The sequence below is a fragment of the Phoenix dactylifera genome, chromosome 16 (genome assembly GCF_051530095.1).
Source record: "Phoenix dactylifera cultivar Ajwa chromosome 16, Ajwa_hap1_PhDact_Kaust_v1.1, whole genome shotgun sequence".
Taxonomy (NCBI): domain Eukaryota; kingdom Viridiplantae; phylum Streptophyta; class Magnoliopsida; order Arecales; family Arecaceae; genus Phoenix; species Phoenix dactylifera.
This window is the reverse complement of record NC_143205.1, coordinates 2710833-2732439: the sequence shown is the minus strand read 5'-3', so window position 1 is coordinate 2732439 and position 21607 is coordinate 2710833. Positions and strand designations below refer to the sequence as shown.

Genomic DNA, 21607 nt, shown 5'->3' with positions numbered 1-21607 from the left:
AAAATAAGTCAGTGATTTTTCTGGTTCAGTGTGTTCTTTTTTTTTTTTTGGGTAAAACGGTCGTTCACGTTAATCTAGCGTAAGTGCAACCAACAGAGTCAAGATACAATATGTGGCATAAAGATGGGGGTACAATCTCAGACCATGTCCATAAGACCTCTCCAGAATGATGGGCAGCAAAGGAAGCAACCCAATCAGCCGCCCTATTTGCCTCCCCGTACACATGAGAAACTTGAAACGAGTTAAAGTCTCTCACCATCCGTCGTATATCGCTAAGAAGAGGATGATCGTGTACTTGTCGCTCAGGAAGCCGAATCCAATCAATCATCATAGTGGAATCTCCTTCCAGGGTGATCTCACTAGCCTCTAGGACGCTCCTCGCATAAGTGATGCCCTCCCATACCGCCCTAAGCTATGCTCCTATGACTATTGTGCCGCCAATGTGCCGCCCTCTTGCAACAATCAGTCTGGAATTGTGATCCCGAATCACATATTCCGTCTCTCCTCTGTCTCCTCTAGTTAGCATACTACCATTGAAGTTCACCTTAAGGTGACCCAGGGTTGAGGGTTCCCAAGTGACAAAAGTGACTCTGGGCACTGTGACAGCGATGTAGGAACCCCAGGTGTCCCTAGTCCCTCTAAGTGAAGACTCTCTGATAGAGTAGATGAACTCGACTGCATGTCGGAAGGCTCTGTTCGCCGCAGCCTGTGGGTGTGCCCTCCTCTCCTCGAAGATACTGGCAGTCCTGTCTAACCATATATTGTAGGCCAGGTAGGCACAGGTAACGCCCCACTCCAACTCCAGTCTCCTCATAGATACCCTCAGATAATGTAACAAATCCTCCGCCGAACCTCAATCCCGTGACAAGGATGGTGCTGCACTCCTCCATACCTGTATAGCCCGAGGGCAGTAAAGAAAAGCATGAGTGATGGTCTCCTCCTCATCAAGGTAATCCTCACACATGAGAGTAGTCCTGACACTCCGCTTAGCTAATACACTCCGAATCAGGAGACATCCCCAGGCTACTTTCCATAAGAATAAGGCCACTCGGGGATTTTTCTAGTCGAGTGTTCTTTACTAGGCGATTGCTGCCTTCATCATTTTTGGGAATGAATTTGGTATATCTTTTAGTGGATTATGGTGCTGATGTTGCATTCCGTTGCGCTTTGTGATTTCTTTAATTATTTTGGAGATTTCTATATCCGTCTTATTCGGCAAGAATGTTCTGTAGTTCTTGTTATATGGTACAAGGATGTTTGAAGCTGGGTGCAGGAAGGTACTTTTAAGCGAAGGATAAAGGTGAAGGAAATAGGTAACTATAAATTGCATTTAGGTTTTGACGTGTTTCTGCATTGCTCTTTGGTACGCTTGCTATGTTAAATACATATTACAATGGTCTGCTGATACACTAAACTTTTTTTTGGATCCCAAGGACCCGTGTAATCACAAGGTGTGAGTATTTATCAATTAGGGTTGTATTCTATGGTTACGATTATACCAGATATATCCTTTTTCATTCCATTGAAAATTAATTGTACTAGATATGTCTTTTGGACCGATGAACGAGGATCCTAGAAAGTTAACATCCAAGCAATTGGGTTCCCATCAGATCAGCCAAATGTTTTAGCTGGAACAGGCTCAATCAGGTCAGCCAAATCGAGTTTTGGGTCAAGTCCGGGCTAGGGTTTTCGAGAGTATGCCCCGCCAAAGCCTGAGAAAAACTGCAGATAAAACTCGATCAGGGGCATAGCCCAGCCTGACCCGATTCCAGCCCTCAAGACAGTAGTATGGTAAAGCTTTTTCCTGTTAGTTATAATCCGTATATTACATTTACATATATATTTCTTTTTCTTTGTTAATGCCGTGACTACAGGAAGCAACTGGGCACCAGGGGAAAGCATGAGCAAGCATTTTATCGTACAGGGATACCACATTTTTTGTGTAAAGATAATAATATAGTCTAGCTATAAAGCCATCCACTCTTAAATTATTCAAAAAATATTAGTTATTACGTCTCAAATCTCTTCAATATTTGCATACAAGAATTAGAATACAAATATAAAAATAAAATACTTGTGCAAACCTGACATTTTTATATCAAACCAAACACCCAAAGAAGTGAGCTCATATAACTCACTCCTTAATTTCATGAACTCACTTCCAACACTCACATACAAACAAACAAGGCACCAGTCAGTGTTTCATAGCGGGGGCCAAACATGAGGCATCTCCCTAGCCACTACAATATGAAGACAACATGGTGTCACATATTTCCTACATTGCAATATCATGGTAATTTATTACTACAGTGGAGGTAGATGTTGTCCAGAAGAGCAAACTACCTAACTTGATGCAAGTCCACAATGTGAGATCCCAGCTGCATGCGCACGTTGGTTGTAATGCATTCGACATACAAATGTGATCTCCAATAAGTTGGGATATGTTGATTGTGCTACCAGAACCATTCTTCTCGTGCATCTACAGCCTTCATGCTGGTAGGTACTAAAGGCACAGATCCATAAAGGGAAAAGAAGTCATTGAGGCATTTATTCCTCCTCTTGTTATGATCCTTCAAGCTGCTGATACCAGAGCTACCAATCTCATATATCTTACCTGTAATAATAATTCCACCATATGAATAAGAAATAGCACAGTGTCTTGATATGAATCTATGATATTCCCCAAACTGGGGACAGTGCTTTCTCCAATTTTATTTAACTTTCTAGATTGCAGTTGTAAGGCTTGAGATGCTTACAACTAAAACCTAGATCATTTTAAAGTTGCATATAAATGAAAATGGGACTGTTCTATCCAAGGTCCACCGTACCGGGTCCGGTAGGCGTACCGGTTGCCTACCGGACCGGTACGGGCCGGTTCGTACCGTGCTCCGGGCGGTACGAACCGGGAAGCTCTTCCCCGCCGGAACCGGGGAAGAAGAAGAGAATCAGAGAGAGCGCGGGGAAGAGAGGGAGAGAGCCCACCTTCGGCCGCCATCGGAGAGCCGCGGAGGGGCGTCGGAGGCCGGCGGGGGGCGGCGGAGGCCGGCGGGGGGCGGCGGAGCCCGCGGGGGCGCTGCGGAGGCCGCGGCCGCGTTTTTTAATTTGGGGATTTTAAGTGAAGTCGGCACATCGGTTGCCGACTTCACTTAAAAGTCCCCAAATTAAAAAATTTGGAGATTTTTAAGTGAAGTCGGCAACCGATTTGCCGACTTCACTTAAAATCCCCAAATTAAAAAACGCGGCCGCGTCCTCTGTTTCTTTCGAAACAGTGACGCGGCCGCGGCCGCGGCCTCCGCAGCGCCCCCGCGGGCTCCCCCGTCCCCCGCCCGGCTCCGCCGCCCCTCCGCGGCTCTCCGATGGCGGCGGAAGGTGGGCTCCCTCCCTCTCTTCCCCGTGCTCCCTCTTTTTCTCCTCGCCTTCTTCGTCTCCGGCAAGGAACCGGCCTGTACCGGTTTCCACGGCTCCGCCGTACCGGTAGCTGGCCGGACCGGTTTGTACCGGCCCGTACCGGCCGGTACGGGCCGGTTCGGCATACGCTGGTTCTATCTGCTGCAAACAAACTACGAAGTAACGAATACAAATAAAGGCTCCATAGGTAAGATGTGCATATATCTATCTTGCTGCAAATCCGAGATATTCCATGAGGAAAGGAGCTCAGTTTTTAAAATACATTGCCGGCTGAAATTGCAAATTTTATTCTAAAGAATGTAGTTGTAACAGCAAAATCCAGTTCCATCAAAGCAAAAGCTACTCTACCAGATAATTAATCCTAAAACCTATATAATTTTGCCAATATTCCTTTTATGTGAAAATTCAAATATGCTGACAATAAGCCTAAATAACACTCTTTAAATTCTCTGCTTCTCTGATCATCTCCTTTTGATTAATCTAAATAACTTCTCCCACTCACTCTGACACTACCCTCCTTCCTTTCTACTTCATACAAAATGTAAATAAATCCTACTCTTAAAATTCTAAGGAATAAAGTTTCTCTCCTACTTCTCCATTTAAAAGTTGTGCATAAATAGTCCTTCACACTCTATTCTGAAAATTTTTCTGTTTTCTGCATATTTTAATGATTGCACACCAAGCATCTTCCCTCTATTCTCTCCGGTCAACATCTTTCTCTATCCTTGATCCCTCCCACTCATTCTCTCTGTTAAAAATGGTAGTATTCAGAACTAATAAAATTATGATACTGGAGTCCTGACAGGCTATCTACATTAATCTATAAACACTGATTCTGTCAATCTAATGGCTGGCACCTACCTGTGATCAGGAGACCCTAATTCTTTCCTCCTAACTCTCTCCTCAGTCCAAAGGAGGCCATCATCTCACTGTGGACATGGAAATTGTATTTTTAGTCCAAAGGAGGCCATATGGATTGTGCCTCCGAGCATTGTACAGCTCCTCTCCTCAGCCATGTGCAACTTTGACAAGTGTGATCCACCCTACAATTGATAGCAGATTTTGACTGCAAATGCTTGCATATGGCTCTATTACTATTTACTCAAGAACAATAAATTTTTAAATTTCTCTGTTTATCTTTTTGCATCTTTATCGTTATTATTTGTATATATTCTCCATGTTGATAAGATCTTTATTATTTTAAACCAAGGTCCACCGTACCGGGTCCGGTAGGCGTACCGGTTGCCTACCGGACCGGTACGGGCCGGTTCGTACCGTGCTCCGGGCGGTACGAACCGGGAAGCTCTTCCCCGCCGGAACCGGGGAAGAAGAAGAGAACCAGAGAGCGCGGGGAAGAGAGGGAGGGAGCCCACCTTCGGCCGCCACCGCAGCGCCCCTGCGGGCTCCCCCGTCCCCCGCCCGGCTCCGCCGCCCCCCACCGGCCTCCGACGCCCCTCCGCGGCTCTCCGATGGCGGCGGAAGGTGGGCTCCCTCCCTCTCTTCCCTGTGCTCCCTCTTTTTCTCCTCGCCTTCTTCGTCTCCGGCAAGGAACCGGCCTGTACCGGTTTCCACGGCTCCGCCATACCGGTAGCTGGCCGGACCGGTTTGTACCGGCCCGTACCGGCCGGTACGGACCGGTTTGTACCGGCCGGTACGGGCCGGTTCGGCATACGCTGTTTTAAACCCTTAGCATGAGTTTGTGCAAAAATTTATGTGCCCAAAATGCCCCTTTCACTATTCTTACAATGACACTTTGCCTAAAATAACTAGGATTAGGATTCAACCGTCCGCTCTTTGTGAAAAATTATCAAGACTAGGATCCAAGATGAGCTTCTTTATGGGCATGTTCCCTACTCATGAGGAATCAATGCGTTAAACCTGAATTGCATGTTGATCCTCATTTTGAATCTTAACAAGTTCCAAGAGAAGCAATGATAAAAAAAAAAGGGGTTAAAATGTCTATACCTATGGCTTAAAGACTCATGCCTTGGAAACTCTCTTCCTTTATGTCCCTATGTTCTAATATCATGAACCTTACCAGTTACATATTAGTGTTCTTGCCTTCTTGGAAGCTTTAAAGATGTTTTCCCCCCATTATCTTTGGATCATAGATATCCTTTAGGCCTTAAGAGTTTTAGCTTTCAAGTGAGCATTAGATATGGCCTAGGGGCTGTTAGTTTGGTTTTTAGAGTGTATGGCTTACTTCGCTTAGTCTTGCAAGTTTGATTTGACTTGATGTGTTTTGTTTTCTACCTTGGACTATCTTTAGTAGCACATGGACTATCTTGCTTATTCTTGGCCAACAAAAGCATCCTGTAAGTTGAAAAGAGAAGTTTGACACCAGCTCATGAACAATACGATAACTCCAAGCATGCTCTCCCATCATTTATAAAAAAAGATAATGCTAAATAATGAAGAAAGACTAACTTCAAATGGTTTAATAGTGAAGTGGGAATGAAAAGGTTTTCATTAGATTTCTTTTAATTAGATTGTGAAAAATGATTTAATAATGTCAGAACGAATTTTGATTTTATTACTGACACTGAGGTCCAAATATTCTTTCATTATTTAATCTGACAAGTTTTCCTATATTTGTTTTGCTAATCATAATAAATTAGTTTTCTAGGTACACATGCTTAAGCACACAAAAGATAACTGGTGACATCAAATAACAGCAAGTGGCTGTATGTTCTTGATTTGTAAAGGTCTAGCCCTTAAATTGACAAGAAAACTAGTTAAAAAGATTTTGCATAAATGACAGAGGTGGTGTTTAACATCTATGCTTCCATGCAGAAAGACTTTCCTAAAAGATGGAACAACTAAACACTTCACATGACTGAACCACCATAATTGTATATGCATCTTGAGATCCTTTTCATGAATAGAAGTTTCAGTAAGAGAGTTTGCTTCCAGATTGAGGTAAGTTATATTATCAGCTTCCCAATCTTTTTTTACCTCATCAAATAGTCTGTTGCATAGTCTATGTCATCTGCACTTCTGCAACAAGTTTTGACTACGCTAACCGTCAGACAGCAGCTCATCTATTCAGTATCTTTATTTATGGACAAAAGGTACATCAAGTATCTAACCTAGTCTCAATACAAGGTAAATTGAAATAATCAATTTTAGTGGGAAAGTGACAATGATTCTAAGCAACAGCATATTAAGCAACAAATTTCAGTGACTGGACAATATCCGATTTCTTATTAACATCTAAACTGCAATACAAAACTTTATAAATCCGCCAAGAAATAACCAAGATTGCCATAGAAAGGTCTTTTGATTAGACAAGACAAAGATAACATTTTTAAATAACTTTTCCTTCTTTTTTTTCCATCATTGTAATCGGCCGACACAACGTTCCAGAAAATGATGTTAACAAAAACTGTGAACAGAAAAGAATGGAGTTGTAGCTTCTGCCAGCGAATTCATCAGAAAATCATAGTTACCAAGATATTGCATCTCATTGTCAGGTAATATACGTTCATTCACAAATTGCATATCCAAATTTGCTATAAACCCTTTCAGATTGACCTTGAACTTTTCAAAAATAGTTCGAATTTTTAATAAACTAAATGTTGTGCTTTATAATATCATTTTGGTTTTTAGCTGATGCCCGAGGCCATTTGTAGCGGGAGATAAGGTGCTATTGGTGTTACAAACATGCACATAAAACTGAAAACTGCTGCATAGAATTCAGTCCTACCTTTCACCCAGATAGGAGGAGCTCCAGTGGCATTGGCAATGAGCAGCGACATAGCAATGTCTTCACAGTTCCTACAAGAATCGTAGAAGTCAACAGATGAAAATGCAAAGCTAACATCAAAACAATAGAGCCGATGCTTGAAGTGGACCTTTCCCTGGTTACATATTTACGAATAGATGATGGCATCTTGTAGGTGTACAGGTCCAAGTACTTTCGGTGGAAAAATGCTGCTTTTGACAGAACCATACTGTAAGCACCCATCCACCATACTGACCACCAGCCTCCATATCTATAATATGGCATACCATTTTCCTGCAATAACAAAAACTGTCAAGAGTAAATTCTTGGATTCTTCCTACAACATGTTGTTTCAACCGGACCGGTTCGGTACCGGATCGGAACCGGTATGGCTACCGGCATGCCCAATTTTTTTTACTTTTCAAAAATATTTAATTGGTAATCACTCTTTTTGAAATTTTTCAATGATTTTAAGTGTAATTTGATAATTTTTTTGGTATTTTCTTGATATTTTTTTGGTATTTCTATGATCCCGGTTTAACCTAATGATGCATTTTCTTGTTTTAAAATTAGACAAATCATAAAATGATTAGTGAGATGCTGCATGCTACAAGGAACGACATAAAATATTCTCAATTCAAATAGTGATGTGAAAAATATAAAATAATACAATCACTTATATACATTTAAAGTACAACATACATATTGATATATAAAATTGGGTCGAGTGGCGATAGGTTTCGTAGATATCTGAATCATAAGCATAGTCAAGAGGCACATCAACCCACCCCATTAACCAAGCAACATTATAGTTTTGTACATTCATCCCATAAGAAACACGTGTCGGGTTATAAGCACTCTCAGATCTCTCACTGAAGCTCTGGTTCTGAAAGGTGTCTTCTGATTAATAATATGGATGTAGAAAGGGCGCATCCGAAAATGCCGGCAACAAAATCCGACCGGTGAGATGCTCCAGACTGCGTAGGATAGTAGCCACCGAAAGATGCCTCAGACGCATGATATCCATACCCGTATTCGTATGGGTCATAGGCAGCCGTGGTTGTGGATAATAGGATCCAGTATACGACTCAAAACCTATACGTCTATGGATCCCACTCCATGTGCGAGGTTATTTATAGCTGCATCGTGTCCTCCTGAATGAACTCAAAGAGCCTGTCTCCTATATGCAATCGTATTTTCGCGGGCTCTATCAGATCGTGCACCATGGTCCCTATCCTATGTAGTATGTATGCATAAACTGAAACTTACGGGTATATCGAAGACCACCATGCGGCTGTCTCATAAATAATGGTCTCTTGTCCTTCACTCCCTCCATGGCCAGCAAAAACATAACCACTAGAACTGCTATCGCTGTTGTTCCAGAACTCCTCTTCGACACTCTTCATTGGCGTTGCAGGTGTCTTTTATTTTTTTGGTGTGTTGGACAGCTGCCTTTTTACCTTTATGCCCCTCTCTACCTAGCTGTCCTCCTAACCGAGTCAACCGGATAGCGTAGTAGCCTCTTCTAAGCATCTCTCGATCATATTTCTAAGAGGATGTCTCGGATAAGAAGTCATATGGTGATTGGCTTCCCTGTGGTTTTGGCTAATCAGCTGTAGGAATGCGTGGAATATTACGCTCAGCCCATTGCCCTGCATAGACCCTAGCCTTGCTGGCTACGAAGCTGGCCGGTCGTAGAGGCAATCTTGGCTCGTCAAGCTTTGGCTCCTGCTGCTAATCCACAAGCCTTTCGATCAAAGGATCATCCTCATCATCAACGAAAGCACTATGGATCAGATTTGTATACTTAAGCTCTACTTCCTCCTGAATGCACTTTAGCTTCAACCTCCTGCTGCTAATCCACAAGCCTTTCGATCAAAGGATCATCCTCATCATCAACGAAAGCACTATGGATTAGATTTGTATACTTAAGCTCTACTTCCTCCTGAATGCACTTTAGCTTCAACCTCAGATCGTAGTGAACATATACAGGATCGTTAAGGCGCTTCTGTGAGGGTGAAGGTAGACCAGTTGCGCTCACAGCCACTCAAAAAGACCTTCTGCGAGAAGATTCGGATAGCAACCCGCTTAAGATTTTTCACAGACAATCCAAAATGAATCCGCCATTCAGCTACAAAAATATTGAAGAAAAATAGATATAAGATAGTACTATATTAGTAACCATCTAACGCCAGATAAATATCCTCCTGATATGTAACATTCTCGAATTCATACTTTTCTTAACGACAACTGCTTGTTGTCCAAAGCTGTCACTACCCTCTCTAAATAATTTGGTTTATGAAAAAGAACCGTGTTGTACTATATTAATAATAGAAGATACCAGTTAACTTATACATGTCACTTAAGTTAAGTTACCTCTTCTAGACATAGTGTTGCAACTTCTAGATCAGGCTCCATCTTGTAAATGACATTACTTAGAGTGGCTAGAAGTTCGTCATCCATACCAATTTCAGTTACGCTGTACTGGAACCAAGGGTTCAGGTAGTATGCTGCACATAAAGGAGACTGTCTTAGTACAATTATACAAGTACAAAAGTAGTCTAATTTTTAATCTTCTTGCTTACATGTTAGATGCAAGTCCCTATCTATTTGGTAGTCCCATTGTTGCTCAATAATGCTGATGTACTCTTGGGCATGGGTTAGATCTGCCTCCATGATCTGAGCCTTTACTCTATCATGTGATACAGAAAGCACATATGAAGGTACCTCTTGCTATACACAGTCCGAAGCACTTCATACAATGGTCTGATAGCCTTCACTATCGCAGTGGCCCATTGTCAGAATATTTGCCTCGTCACCAAGTCTTCGACACTGCTTCCTTCAATGTCGTGCTAGGCATATCTACTATTTTGCCACTCAGGACTGACAAACATCTAACGTAGGGCTGCTTTCTTCTCAAGAAGGCTATCAAGTGCAATGTAATTGGTAGCAAACCGTATGACTCTTGGTAGAAAAGAGGAAGCACGCCTTATTTAGCCTTGGCTCTTTCTTCCGATAGCCTGAATCGGTGTTGTTTGTAGATTTTTTGGAAAGAAAAAGCTCTGGCTCTGTGTCAAATTACGTTGGGAAGGCCTTTTCGAACTTTTCCAACACCACTGAAGGAGCTTTTAAAGCCATCTTGTGGTCACTGTGGCATTATATAATGCCACAGCGGCTGCATTGTGGCAATAATCTTGACTTGGTGCGAACCGACCGATTCGCACCAAGTCGGCATCGAACTATCCGGTTCCGGCCCGAAAGGGACCGGTTGCCACAGTGCAGCTTTACTCGGTGCGAAGTGACTGATTCGTACCGAGTCAGCATCGAACCGACTGATTCGCACCGAGTCGGCATCGAACCGTCCGGTTTTGGCCCGAAAAGGACCGGTTCTGGCCGGTCCCATTTCGGTTCCGGCCTGTAGGGGATGGAACCGATTTTAAATAGCGAACCAACTTGGTTTCGCACCAGGTCGGTTCGGTACTGCCTGAACTGGGTGGTTCAGCCTAATTTAACAAACCTTAGTTTCAACATTAGTTCTTGTTCTCTCCACATACAATTCCAGAATCATAGTTATCAGACCCTCAGGCCGAAAGTTGAATCGGTGAGGAAAGTGGGTAACTAGGTTACTGATCCAACAATGGGTCAATAAAAATGATTAAAACTATTATGAAAATAGATATAGCGATAAAAACAAGAATAGTAAAGTTAAAATATAAATATAAATACTACAAAAAAAACTACAAATAGGGCCATTACTTGATGCAATGGCAAAAGGCTTAGGCTAACAAGTGCAATGGCTCGAGCCAAGTCCTGCGGCAACAACTTTGTGCAAAAGCATGCCAAAAGTTAGATTTGTCCCTAGTCCGTCCCTCTAGGGACCCAAATTGCCAAAACCATAGCTAGATAATTACCTTTTTATAATAAAAAAATTACAACTAGATTTCTATATGATGTATAGACAATTCCAACTAGTTTGGGATTAAGGCTTAGTTGAGTTGACATGAGGTATATATTTTATTGGTTTATATTTATGTGAATACAAAATTAAGGAAAAATAGATTTTATATTTTAATTTTCACTAAACATGCTTAATTCAGTAAACATAAATATGAAAAATGTATAATTAAATATGAAAATGACATTATTTTCATTAATAGTTCAAATCTATTCAAATAAATGCCCAACCAATGTCATGTGAATGCGTGCAAGTGAACACATAAATGATATTACATATGAAATTAAGAAAATCAAAAAGTTATATGAATTGATAATTCTTTCTTTTCCTTCCTTTTTTGCCAAGATGGTTAACTTTTATCAGTGCGAAGCACTACAATCTTCCCTAATGAAATCTTGAAATCATTGACTAGCTACTATTTAGCCAATTGTTTCCATAAGTGAAAAGCAGGCATTCAAGTCACCGATACCTGCTCGGTTTGCTTGCATCAAGATGAACCTGCCTCAGGCAGGTTTCACCAGGTTGACTGCATATCCAGTCCTATAACAAAAGAGAACTGGACCAGAGGCCATTCACTGGTTTTCTGGTTCAACCGACCAGTCCAGCCTGGTTTTGATAACCGTGTCCAGGGTACAGATTCATACCAAGTCTGTCTATAGGTTTTCTACCACAACAAAATTCACTTTGTTTTATAGATCTTGTTTCCCTCTTATTACTTTATTGCTATCCAAAGATGCAAAGCTCTGTTATCTCAAGCTTCTATCAATACTCTCTGAAATTCATTGAGCACCACCACCATTTAGACATTGACATTGGTTGTCAATGGTTGATCAAGATTGATGGCTTCAGCCTGTGAATAGACCTTTTTCTTGTTTTCTGGCCCAACATAGCACCCCCTGAATAAGCCTATATGATGTTTTGTTTGTTTTGCCTATAACCAATGCTGCTTCAATTGATCTTTTACCATTCAAAGGTGCAAGCTTCTATGCCTCTAGATCACATGCACCTCTAGATCACATTCCATAGATCTCCTTAACTTTCTCATTCAGTTGATAATCACGAATATATGTAACAATTCTTAATAATATAGAAAAAATCATTGAACAATCAAAAGATGGAAAAAAATGAAGGTTAATTTACAAAGAGGCATACTGATCTATAGTGAGAAAATAAATACAAAGTTCAGTATAACTCACATAGGGGATCGTATAATTGAAACAAATGCTAGGTTGTTTCATGCTTGCTTGTGAGATGTGAGTCGGTTTCTCAAAAAAGAAGTGGAGTGTAAGAGAGAAATCATCATGTTAAATCAGTGCAGCCAAGCAGCTAGATTGGTCCTAACCAGCATCCATCTGATAAGAAGCCAGCTCAATAGAAGAGTAACTTGCTATGATGTATTGATCACATTTTCATCACAAGTAATGTTCTCCCCATCTCAATAGATTTCATATGTCATTATCCTCTTGCATTTGTGGAATAAACTGATTCTTTCAGTAATATAATTTCCAGGGGAACAACAAAATGACAAAAATTTTGAAAAAATACCCATCAAACAAGGGTGAATTTGTCAACCTATATGTTAGATAATTAAGATAGGGACAAGATTTTCATTACCAGGTGAAAGGGAGGGAGAGTTCAGGAAGAGAATAGTTCCCCTTTTTTGGTAGGAGGAAGAGAGCAGTCAAGGCCAAGTGCTAAAAAAGGCTCGACTTTAGGAGATTAACCAAGGAGTAAAATTACATAATATCTATTGCATGTTAAAGAATTCTAAAGTTAAACAAGCCTGGCATCATCTATGAATTGGGGCCAGGGACCATAATATGCTGGAACTTCATGCTTTTCCAAAAAGAAATCAGCATTCACATGGCATTTAAACACCAGGATATGGAAATGTATATGTTGCATATCTGTAACTATTTCAAAGTCACAGATACAACAGAAGTACTTGGTATATTATAACCTATGTTTCATGGACTTATGTATGAGCAACAGGTGCATGCAAATGTCCAGGCTGGATCCTTATAATATTCAGGAACTTATTTAAGATGCCCGAGTGTCACACCCATGTCCAAATCTAAATGTGTACTGAAACATTGGATTAAAGCCAGAGGGTAGCATAAAATAGATTACAATTTCCTAAACAGGAGTAAGTGAACAAGTCCAAATTTGTTCTCTCTTTTTCTTACATATTCAAAAAGAATTCATTATCAAACCTCGAGCCTCACAAAAACAATATGATGCCATAAGATCAGCTAAAAAATGATCAATAAAATGCAGAATTTAGCTAACCTCAGCCAGTGAATGCATGCGTGGAACAAATCCCGCCATTGTGTCCGGAGAACTTTGCCATACTGCGAATGCAAAATCCAAAGTGGGACAAGGAACAATTACATCATCATCTACTGAAAAGATTGCATCATTTTTGAGGTCCCCAATGGGCTTAAATCTATTATTCAGATTATCTTCCTCATTCAGTTCAAATCTGAAGTTTGGTTTACGGGCACTTTGGGACTGTGAAAACACTATCTTCCTGAGATAGGCTTTAAGGCTTTCTGATGGCGGATCACTTTCACTCCAGACTACATGTATTGCATCAACCCGTAAACAAGATGAATAATGAGCCACAGATCGCTTGAGAAGAGAATTGCGCTTCCAAGTGTTTATCAGTACCGTGTAACCACCCCTAAAAGCACGTTTTGCCATTTAATCTGTATAATTACAAATGACAGCGCACACAAAAAACAAAACATAACTTCATGAAAGCCAAAATAAGCTTGCAAAGGTAAATAAAATACTTCAATAGCAGATTGTAAACCAGATAACTTCTTCTTATAAATCTCAGAAAAAAATAAATTCAATAATAGGGTAAAACACTTAAACATATATTGCATAAGTCATCTCCTCAAAGAAATGTTAACATCATGGAAAACTGAAAATGCATCAGCATCAAGAACGCATATAGATAGTCGAATGAAGTACTACACCAGGCTTAAGATTCATAGGAAAAAAAAAACTTCATGTTTGCAAGCTCTTTAAGAATCAACAGATGAATAATAGCACAATCTCAGATCATAATCATTTGAAGTTCCATTTTCAACTTCTAGGTTTGACCAAAAAGCTAGATCAAGGAATTTTTTTCATAATAATTTTTTCCAGCAAAGACAAGCAACCATACGAAAATAATATTTCTGGAAAAGTCAAATACATTTAATAATTTTGTAATCTAGACAAGAAATTATTAAGAATACACCACTTCTACATGGTTTTTTCACTTTACTGGTAAATAGCAACAGTCAATATTATCAGGTTAAATGCAGAGAAGCTGAAACCAGCCTCTGAAGACAGTATCAGCTCCCAGTTTCTGTTCCACATAAACAAAACAACAATATTTGTGCAAAGTATTTGATGCCAGCTTTAATTACAACGCATAAGTTTCTAACCAATGGCCAACTCCCTCAAGAATTGTATTCAGATGCCTTTAAAATACTTTGATCAAGTCCCCTTCAGTCTCTCCTAAATCTTCAACTGGATTACAAGACCAGAATCATTAAGACTGTAATGCTACTAAATTAGACATGTCCACATCATCTCAAATGGGTTTTTATTTGTGTTATGTAAATGTTTTTCCTTTCCCAGGGTAGGTTTGCTGTATTGCCCGACATTGCCTAAGTACCTTGGATTTTGGGTTTTGAAAATGTTGGAAATCTCTGCACTCATTATCAGGGCAAACTGAGATATGTTCTACAATTTGTGATATGTGATATCCAGCAAGTCTTAAGTCTGAAATTAGTGTAAGAATCAAATATGCTTTATTAAATCCCATGGTGATCAACTTACTGGTTTATTTGTTGCCTATCCAGTTGAATTACCTTGAACACAATCGCGAATGACAACCATGTCATCTAATTACATAACACTAATTGCCTTGTAAATTATTTTAGATAGTGAATTAGTTTTACTATTATCATAGTGTTTTCAAACAACACACAGTGTGTGTTCTTTTATGGATCTCAGGAACAATTTGACACCATGATTCCAGGTTCTCAGCTCATTTTTATTTTATCTCTTCTCAGGCTAATCAACTAATCCAGGTAAGTCGTACAACACTACCAAGATAACAAGAACAATAATTTTCTTCACTAGGTTCCAAGCTCCTACAGTCTGGATTTCCATTTTTTTAACCTTCAATTTCACCTCCTTTAAACAGTTGACCAACTTCTCAGGGTCTCTCGATGCTCAATTCTAGTTACATTTTAGATCCCAAAAATGCATACTCAGTTCCCAGGCTAACTTCTGTTTCCAAAATTGGCAACTAAAACACCACCAACAACCTTAGAGTTACAATATCATTGCCAACCACCTAAACCACAGGCCCAAACCCTTAGAAGATTTATTATGAAAATAATTTACTTCATTCATCAATCACTTGTATACACAAAAAAAAGTTAATTTCTTTTGTACAACATTTAAGGTTGGATCTAGTGAGACATTAACTGCCTTTAAATAAAAGAGAAACTGAAGCTGAAGTAGGTGTACAACAAGGAGGATCTGAAATAGGGAACATGGAAGCAACTGAATGAACCAACAAAAACATAGGGGCATCTGCAGAAAATGGAACACAGTCTTCTGACAAAAAAAATTATGCATTAGAATGCTGATCCAAGCATTCTGTACTTGGCCTAGAAAAATACAACTTTCACAACTAATCTAATTAAAAGAGTCTTGTAAATAGGATGAACAGATACAATTTAAGCAGGGCATATTAAAAGATTGTAGTTGATATTTCACTTTTATGCACCAAGGCTTAATTTTTCTAATTCAAATTGGCAAAAGAATAGGATAGTCTTTCCAGGGACGTTTTCTTGATATCTACCCTCTTTGTACTGACAGACCAGAGTGTAACAGGCCTACACTTATTTGTTAACTGATAAAAAGATATAGATCCACTGGTAAGCACAAAAGCACTAATTTTGTAATTTTGTATGGCAAAAGTATCAAGAACGAGAAGTTCTTGAGAAGAAAATTTTAAAAAGCTTCCACTGTGGCATAAATTTTTGCTTTTACTTTTGTTTTTATGGCAATTTAAACTGATATGTATTTCTTTTACTTTTGCTTTTATCTCGATTCAAAGTTAGCCCCATCGACAGAATGAAATGGTGTCCGATTTCCTTCCTTGGCTAGAAGAAACCACCTTAGTTAATTTGGCAGCCTGCCACATCATCTTAACCAATTTCTCCCCTTTGATCCAATTCACCTACCTAGCTCCATCCACCATCAATCTTTAACCAAATCCTCTTCTCCCCATTTTCTTGACCTCTTTATGGCCTTTCTCTACAGCTAAATGCAGAAAAAATAGGACCCAACAGAGCTTTACAAAATTCCTAATTTATGTCACTACTTGACACCAACTTTCAGCACGATTGCACAAGAGGCAAAACACAATCCCCCAATCACCCCAACAATATAACAAATAATACACTTTAAACCAGGAAAAACAGAAAACAATCACTGGCAAGGGCGATACTCACCAGTAATTGGATTCCTAAGATTGTGCCTGTGAAACCCAGTGGACTGGGCCCGATCCATTTGACCGGCCTAGCCAAATTTTGGGCCAAGCTTCACATGCGATGCACGTGAGGAAGGCAGGGAAGAAGCCTCTGACTGGGAGTCTTCTTCCACCTTGATCGTGTCAAAGATCGAGAAGCTCATCGTGATCCAAAGACTAGCCAGATAAAGCTGGGGTTCTCTATTTAAAAACCTCTTCCTCTTTCAAATTCACCCAAGATCAAACCACCGATCCCGAGCTCCTCTTCCGGATTTTCTTCCTCGATTTGTCGTCGGAAGGAGCCGCCGAACCACCTCGCCGGATCGAGGTAAGTGCTCCTCGTCTCCTTCTCTCTCTCTCCTGGTATTTTAGCCGTGAACCATCACGATTTGAGTCAGTGAATTGCCGGACAATCATCTGAAATAGAGGTGCCCTATTTCGGTCTTCATCTTCCAATTCCGCCGCCACCAGCCGCCGAGTTTGGTCAGGGTTGAGGTCGCCTGTGGCTACCGTCTGGTAGGTAGCTGGGCCACCATGGCTGCCACCCCCTTGGACATGTGGCGAGAAGGAGGAAAGGAAAAGGATAAGGGGAAAAGAAACTTCTCCGTTCATGAAGAGAGAAGAGAAAGAAGTTTCTCTCTCTTCTTCCTTGTTCTCTCTATTCTCTCTCTTATTTTCTCTCTCATCTCCCTCTTTCTCTCTCTTCCCCATCCTTTCTCTTTTTTGTTTCTCTCTTTATCTAGACTTTCTATCTCTAGAGTTGATTGAACTCCGTAAGTACGACTCTTAGTAATTTTTGGATCAATCTAGGCGAAGGGTCCAGATCTAGGATCGTCAAGCAGCTTGTCAGCCCCCACCTTGCTCCTTGCAAAATACTGTTGGATTTAATGACCCCCGATCGTTGTTGAATCATTTGTGCCCTAGTCCGAACATGATTCAATGAAATCATCTTGATTGGACCGACTCAAATGTCGGGCACTCCTACTTGGTTAGCCCCTGTAAGGGTGTTGGAATTTAGAAATTTTATTTTTAAAATTATTATGACGAAATTCTAATGAAAAGTGTAATTTTGGAATATTAGGATCTAAAAAAGATTTCAAGATTAATTGAACCTATTAGTTGGATTGCATTTGCAAACTAAGTAATGATCTGCCTTTTCTAGAATTTTTTTATTACATCAAAAAAATTGTTAATCGATTTATATGTAATTTATGAATTTTATGAGATAGTGTTTCGAATGAAAAATAGATATATAATTTGGAGTAATATTTGTTGAACCATTGTTATATTTTTTAATGATCTTACATCACACACATATATATATATATATATATATATATATTTACTGGAATATGATATATATATATATATTATTTTGTAAAAAAAACTCTGATATGTATCAGATTTGAACTCTCAACCTTACTATATTTTGGACCCTGCCAGTTGGGGGTTATGCAGTTGCACTTCGATTATTATTGAGCTCATTAATTCTATTTCTGGCCCTGCCATAGGATATAAATGTGGTATTCTGGCCCACTCCGCAGGATATAAATGTGGTATTCTGGCCTACTCCATAGAGTATAAGTGCGGTGTTCTGACCCACTTCACAGGACATAAATGTGGTTCTATTTATAGTCTAGCCACACGGTATAAGTGTGGCCATAGTTTAAGGCTGTAGAAGTTGAATATGATTTGTTTCAAATCGAATTTATGATTACGTATCCGAATATTTGAAAGATATAGATTTTAATTGATTTGTGTTTTAAAACAAAATTGATTATATTTTTACACTGTTTTGTGGTAAAAATAAATTTTACTATTGTATCTTCTGTTATGATATGAATTGTCTAGTTAAGATATTCATTACTTACTAGACTCTCTATACAATTTCTTACTATTTTTATAGATATGAAGAATTAACTCGACTCAGAGATTTATTATAAGTGAGTGATTTGAGACCAAATTTTGATTAGACTAGATTTTATTTTAGAGTTGATGCAAGATTTTGGAATATTAGTGGTTTTGTAAGACTTTTAATTATGTTATTTAATTAACATTTAAATGTTATTATTTAAATTTCTTTTGTTGTTTAATTATGATATAATGAGATGCCTTGCATGCTTACGGAGAGAGTTCTCAATAAGTATGTGGCAGTTGCCGTGACCATCGGCTCACAATCTTGGGATGGGGCATAACAGTGCCAACAAACTAAAACCAAATTCTCTAACAAACAGACTAAATCATATAAAAAACCATTTTGATAGCATCTCCTGTTATAAACAGAGCAGGTCATATGAAAAGTTCCCATTTTTTACTATTATCTCATCTTATAAACAGACTACATGATATAAAATACCATAAACAGAGTCCGTGATATGAAAAGTTACCATTTTGACTACTATCTCATCTTATAAACAGACTGCATGATAGAAAAGACCATCTTCGGTTGCATCACACCACTTCTATGGAAACAACAGAAAAGATAATGAAGAAGAGACAAGAAGAGAAGGGAAGGGTTAGAAAACCTGGAAGGAGAGGAGACGGAAGAGGAAGGCTGGTAGTTCCACCCCATGAGGGGCCCCACCTGGCGAGAGACGAGGAAGAGAGCGAGGAGAACGCAGGCGACGAGAAGGACCCGGGCCTTGACGAGGCCGGCGAGCTTCCGGGACCGGAGGAGAAGCAGCGGAAGCGAGGCGCGGCTAGGGTACCCGAACCCACGCGAGGCGGCCTTCTCCTTCGCCGGCGAGTAGGGCAACCCGGCAATGGTGGAATCGACGGAGGCGATGGCTCCGGCGCCGGCGGAGGTGGCCGCCGCTGCGACGGATGTGGCGTCTCGGAGACCCATGATGGCGGCCATGGCCGCATTCCATCAAATGGGGGAGGGGGAGGACGCGCTTCTCGCTCCCAGATCTAAATTCGAATCGAATCGGGTTCCTCTCGTTGTGCGGTATAAAAAAATAGGCCCGTCAGATGGGATCGGATCTATTCTTCGTTCCACACTGCTTTTCGCGCGCTGGAGGGACGCGTGGTGACGTGTCGTTGTCTGGAGTTTGTTAGTCAGTCGGTGAGTTGATGACCACACTTTTCCAGAACCATCCACGTGAAAGCGCTTTTTTATGAAAACAAGACTTTTTTGCAGGACTTTTATGGCATCCAAGCTCTGTATGAATCTCATATTAAAAAAATAAGAAAAATTCTGTTTTAGCTTTACTTTTCGGATATTTTTATTATAAAATTAATTGAATCATGAAACATTGGTTTAGATGGTAAAACAAAACCTCCCGGCTGCATGATACACACTTGGATGCTCCCCATATTTCTTTCATAAATTTGCGCTTGATGAATATATTCACCTTCACGACCCCATGTTACCATTTTTAGCATAGCATCTCTAAACAACTCTTGGAAGGCTTTTCCTCAAGGAAAGATGCTTGATATAAAAGGAGTAGTTAGATGTGTTGTCTTGCTTTCCTTCCTCCATGGTTTAACCATGTTGGATGTGGTTAACAAGTAGCATTTTGTGTCCCTATGTTTTGTAATTTTTACAAGCATTGCATTTGATGTCTTTACCATCTGTAGGTGCTCCCTTTCTTATTGTCTTTGTAATTCCATATGTATATATATGTATATATATTTATATGTATATATATATATATATATATATATGTGTGTGTGTGTGTGTGTGTATGTGTGTGTATATATATAAATATTATATATATGTATATGTGTGTGTATATATATGTCTATCTATGTATATGTATATCATAGAGGATAAGAAAATTCTTCCACATGGTTCCTATGATCTTGGCCTCTTTAGAGGACATATTAGCTTTGTTAGAAGGTGTTAACCTCCTAATGGATTTTGATGAATACAAAACACTAGAGTAAAATTCCATTATATCTTAACAATTCAATTGAGAAATTCATGTGTTTTATTTAGAATATTGTTAAGAAATGTCTAGGCAAGTTTCCATAATTTTTATGAATTTATTGAAGAATATTTTGAGCTAAAGAAAAGTTCAGGGACAGCCGAGACGTCTCCTGATAGTTTCAGAGACGTCTCTGGCACAAGCAGGAAGAACTGACACACTTGGAGACGTCCCCGGCTCCTGTCGAGTCGTCCCCGCGTTAGCGGAGTCGACTCTCTCAGTAGCGGAGTCGACTCTCTCAGTGGCGGCAGAAAGACGCTTTTCAAGGGATATGCGCGAGACGTCCCCGCTATACGCGGAGTCGTCCCCGCAAGCAAAAAGGAGACTTCCCGAGTCGTCCCTAAGATGGCGGAGACGGCTCTCTCAGGGTTTTCCAGAGAATGGTTTTTTCGGTGATAAGGAAGCGGAGTCGACCCTGAGAAAGCGGAGTCGTCCCCACGCATAAAGTGCAGACAAGCGGAGACGTCCCCTGAAAGAGCGGAGTCGACTCTCTCAGGGAATTCCAGAGGACATGATTTTCGGAGATAAAGAAGCGGAGTCGTCCCCAAAGCAGCGGAGTCGTCCCCACTCAAAAAGCGCTAACACGCCGAGACGTCCCCGTAAAGTGCCGAGTCGACCCCAGATAAAGTAAAAAGTAAAATCCTATAGGCGAGACGTCTCTCGTTGTAGCGGAGACGTCCCCGGAGCGCCTGGGACGCGACAGACAGCTTTTCAGGTTTGATTTGAATTTCAAATCTTCTCTACTTTATCTCTAACGGCTATATTTGCTTTTTGGGCTATAAAAGGGAGCTCTTAAGTGCTTCTCAACAACTCTTTACCAACCAAAAGCAAAATCATTCAAGAGAGAAGTTAGAAAGAAAAGCTCAAGGGAGTGAGTGCATTCAAGAAAGGAAATCAAGTGCTTACAAGTCTCCCAAGCGATTTCAAGCTCAACCACTCTCGTGTGCTCGGGATTCAAAGCTCACACCCAACCCTACGCGTCCCACATCGGAAGAATCAACAACTCCCACGCTTCCAACGGCAAAAAGATTCTTCCGGATTTCATT

General features: G+C 40.2%; 1 protein-coding gene across 3 annotated transcripts; it reads right to left on the bottom strand.

The window, feature by feature from the left end:
• Window positions 1-1988: 1988 nt before the first annotated feature.
• LOC103718232 (glycosylinositol phosphorylceramide mannosyl transferase 1-like) lies at window positions 1989-19750 on the bottom strand. 3 transcript variants are annotated; one of them, XM_008806949.6, is made up of 5 exons: window positions 19158-19750; window positions 13377-13770; window positions 7263-7426; window positions 7115-7185; window positions 1989-2614 (listed from the first exon to the last, which is right to left on the bottom strand). In XM_008806949.6, exons 1-5 carry the CDS (start codon window positions 19487-19489, stop codon window positions 2454-2456), a joined length of 1122 nt encoding a protein of 373 aa, XP_008805171.4. In that variant the 5' UTR covers window positions 19490-19750; the 3' UTR covers window positions 1989-2453. The 3 variants fall into 3 exon arrangements, with proteins under 3 accessions (XP_008805171.4, XP_088568434.2, XP_026664705.4); XM_088712308.2 differs by having other exon boundaries at window positions 13377-13795; window positions 19158-19610; XM_026808904.4 differs by having other exon boundaries at window positions 1989-2503; window positions 19158-19595.
• Window positions 19751-21607: the final 1857 nt, after the last annotated feature.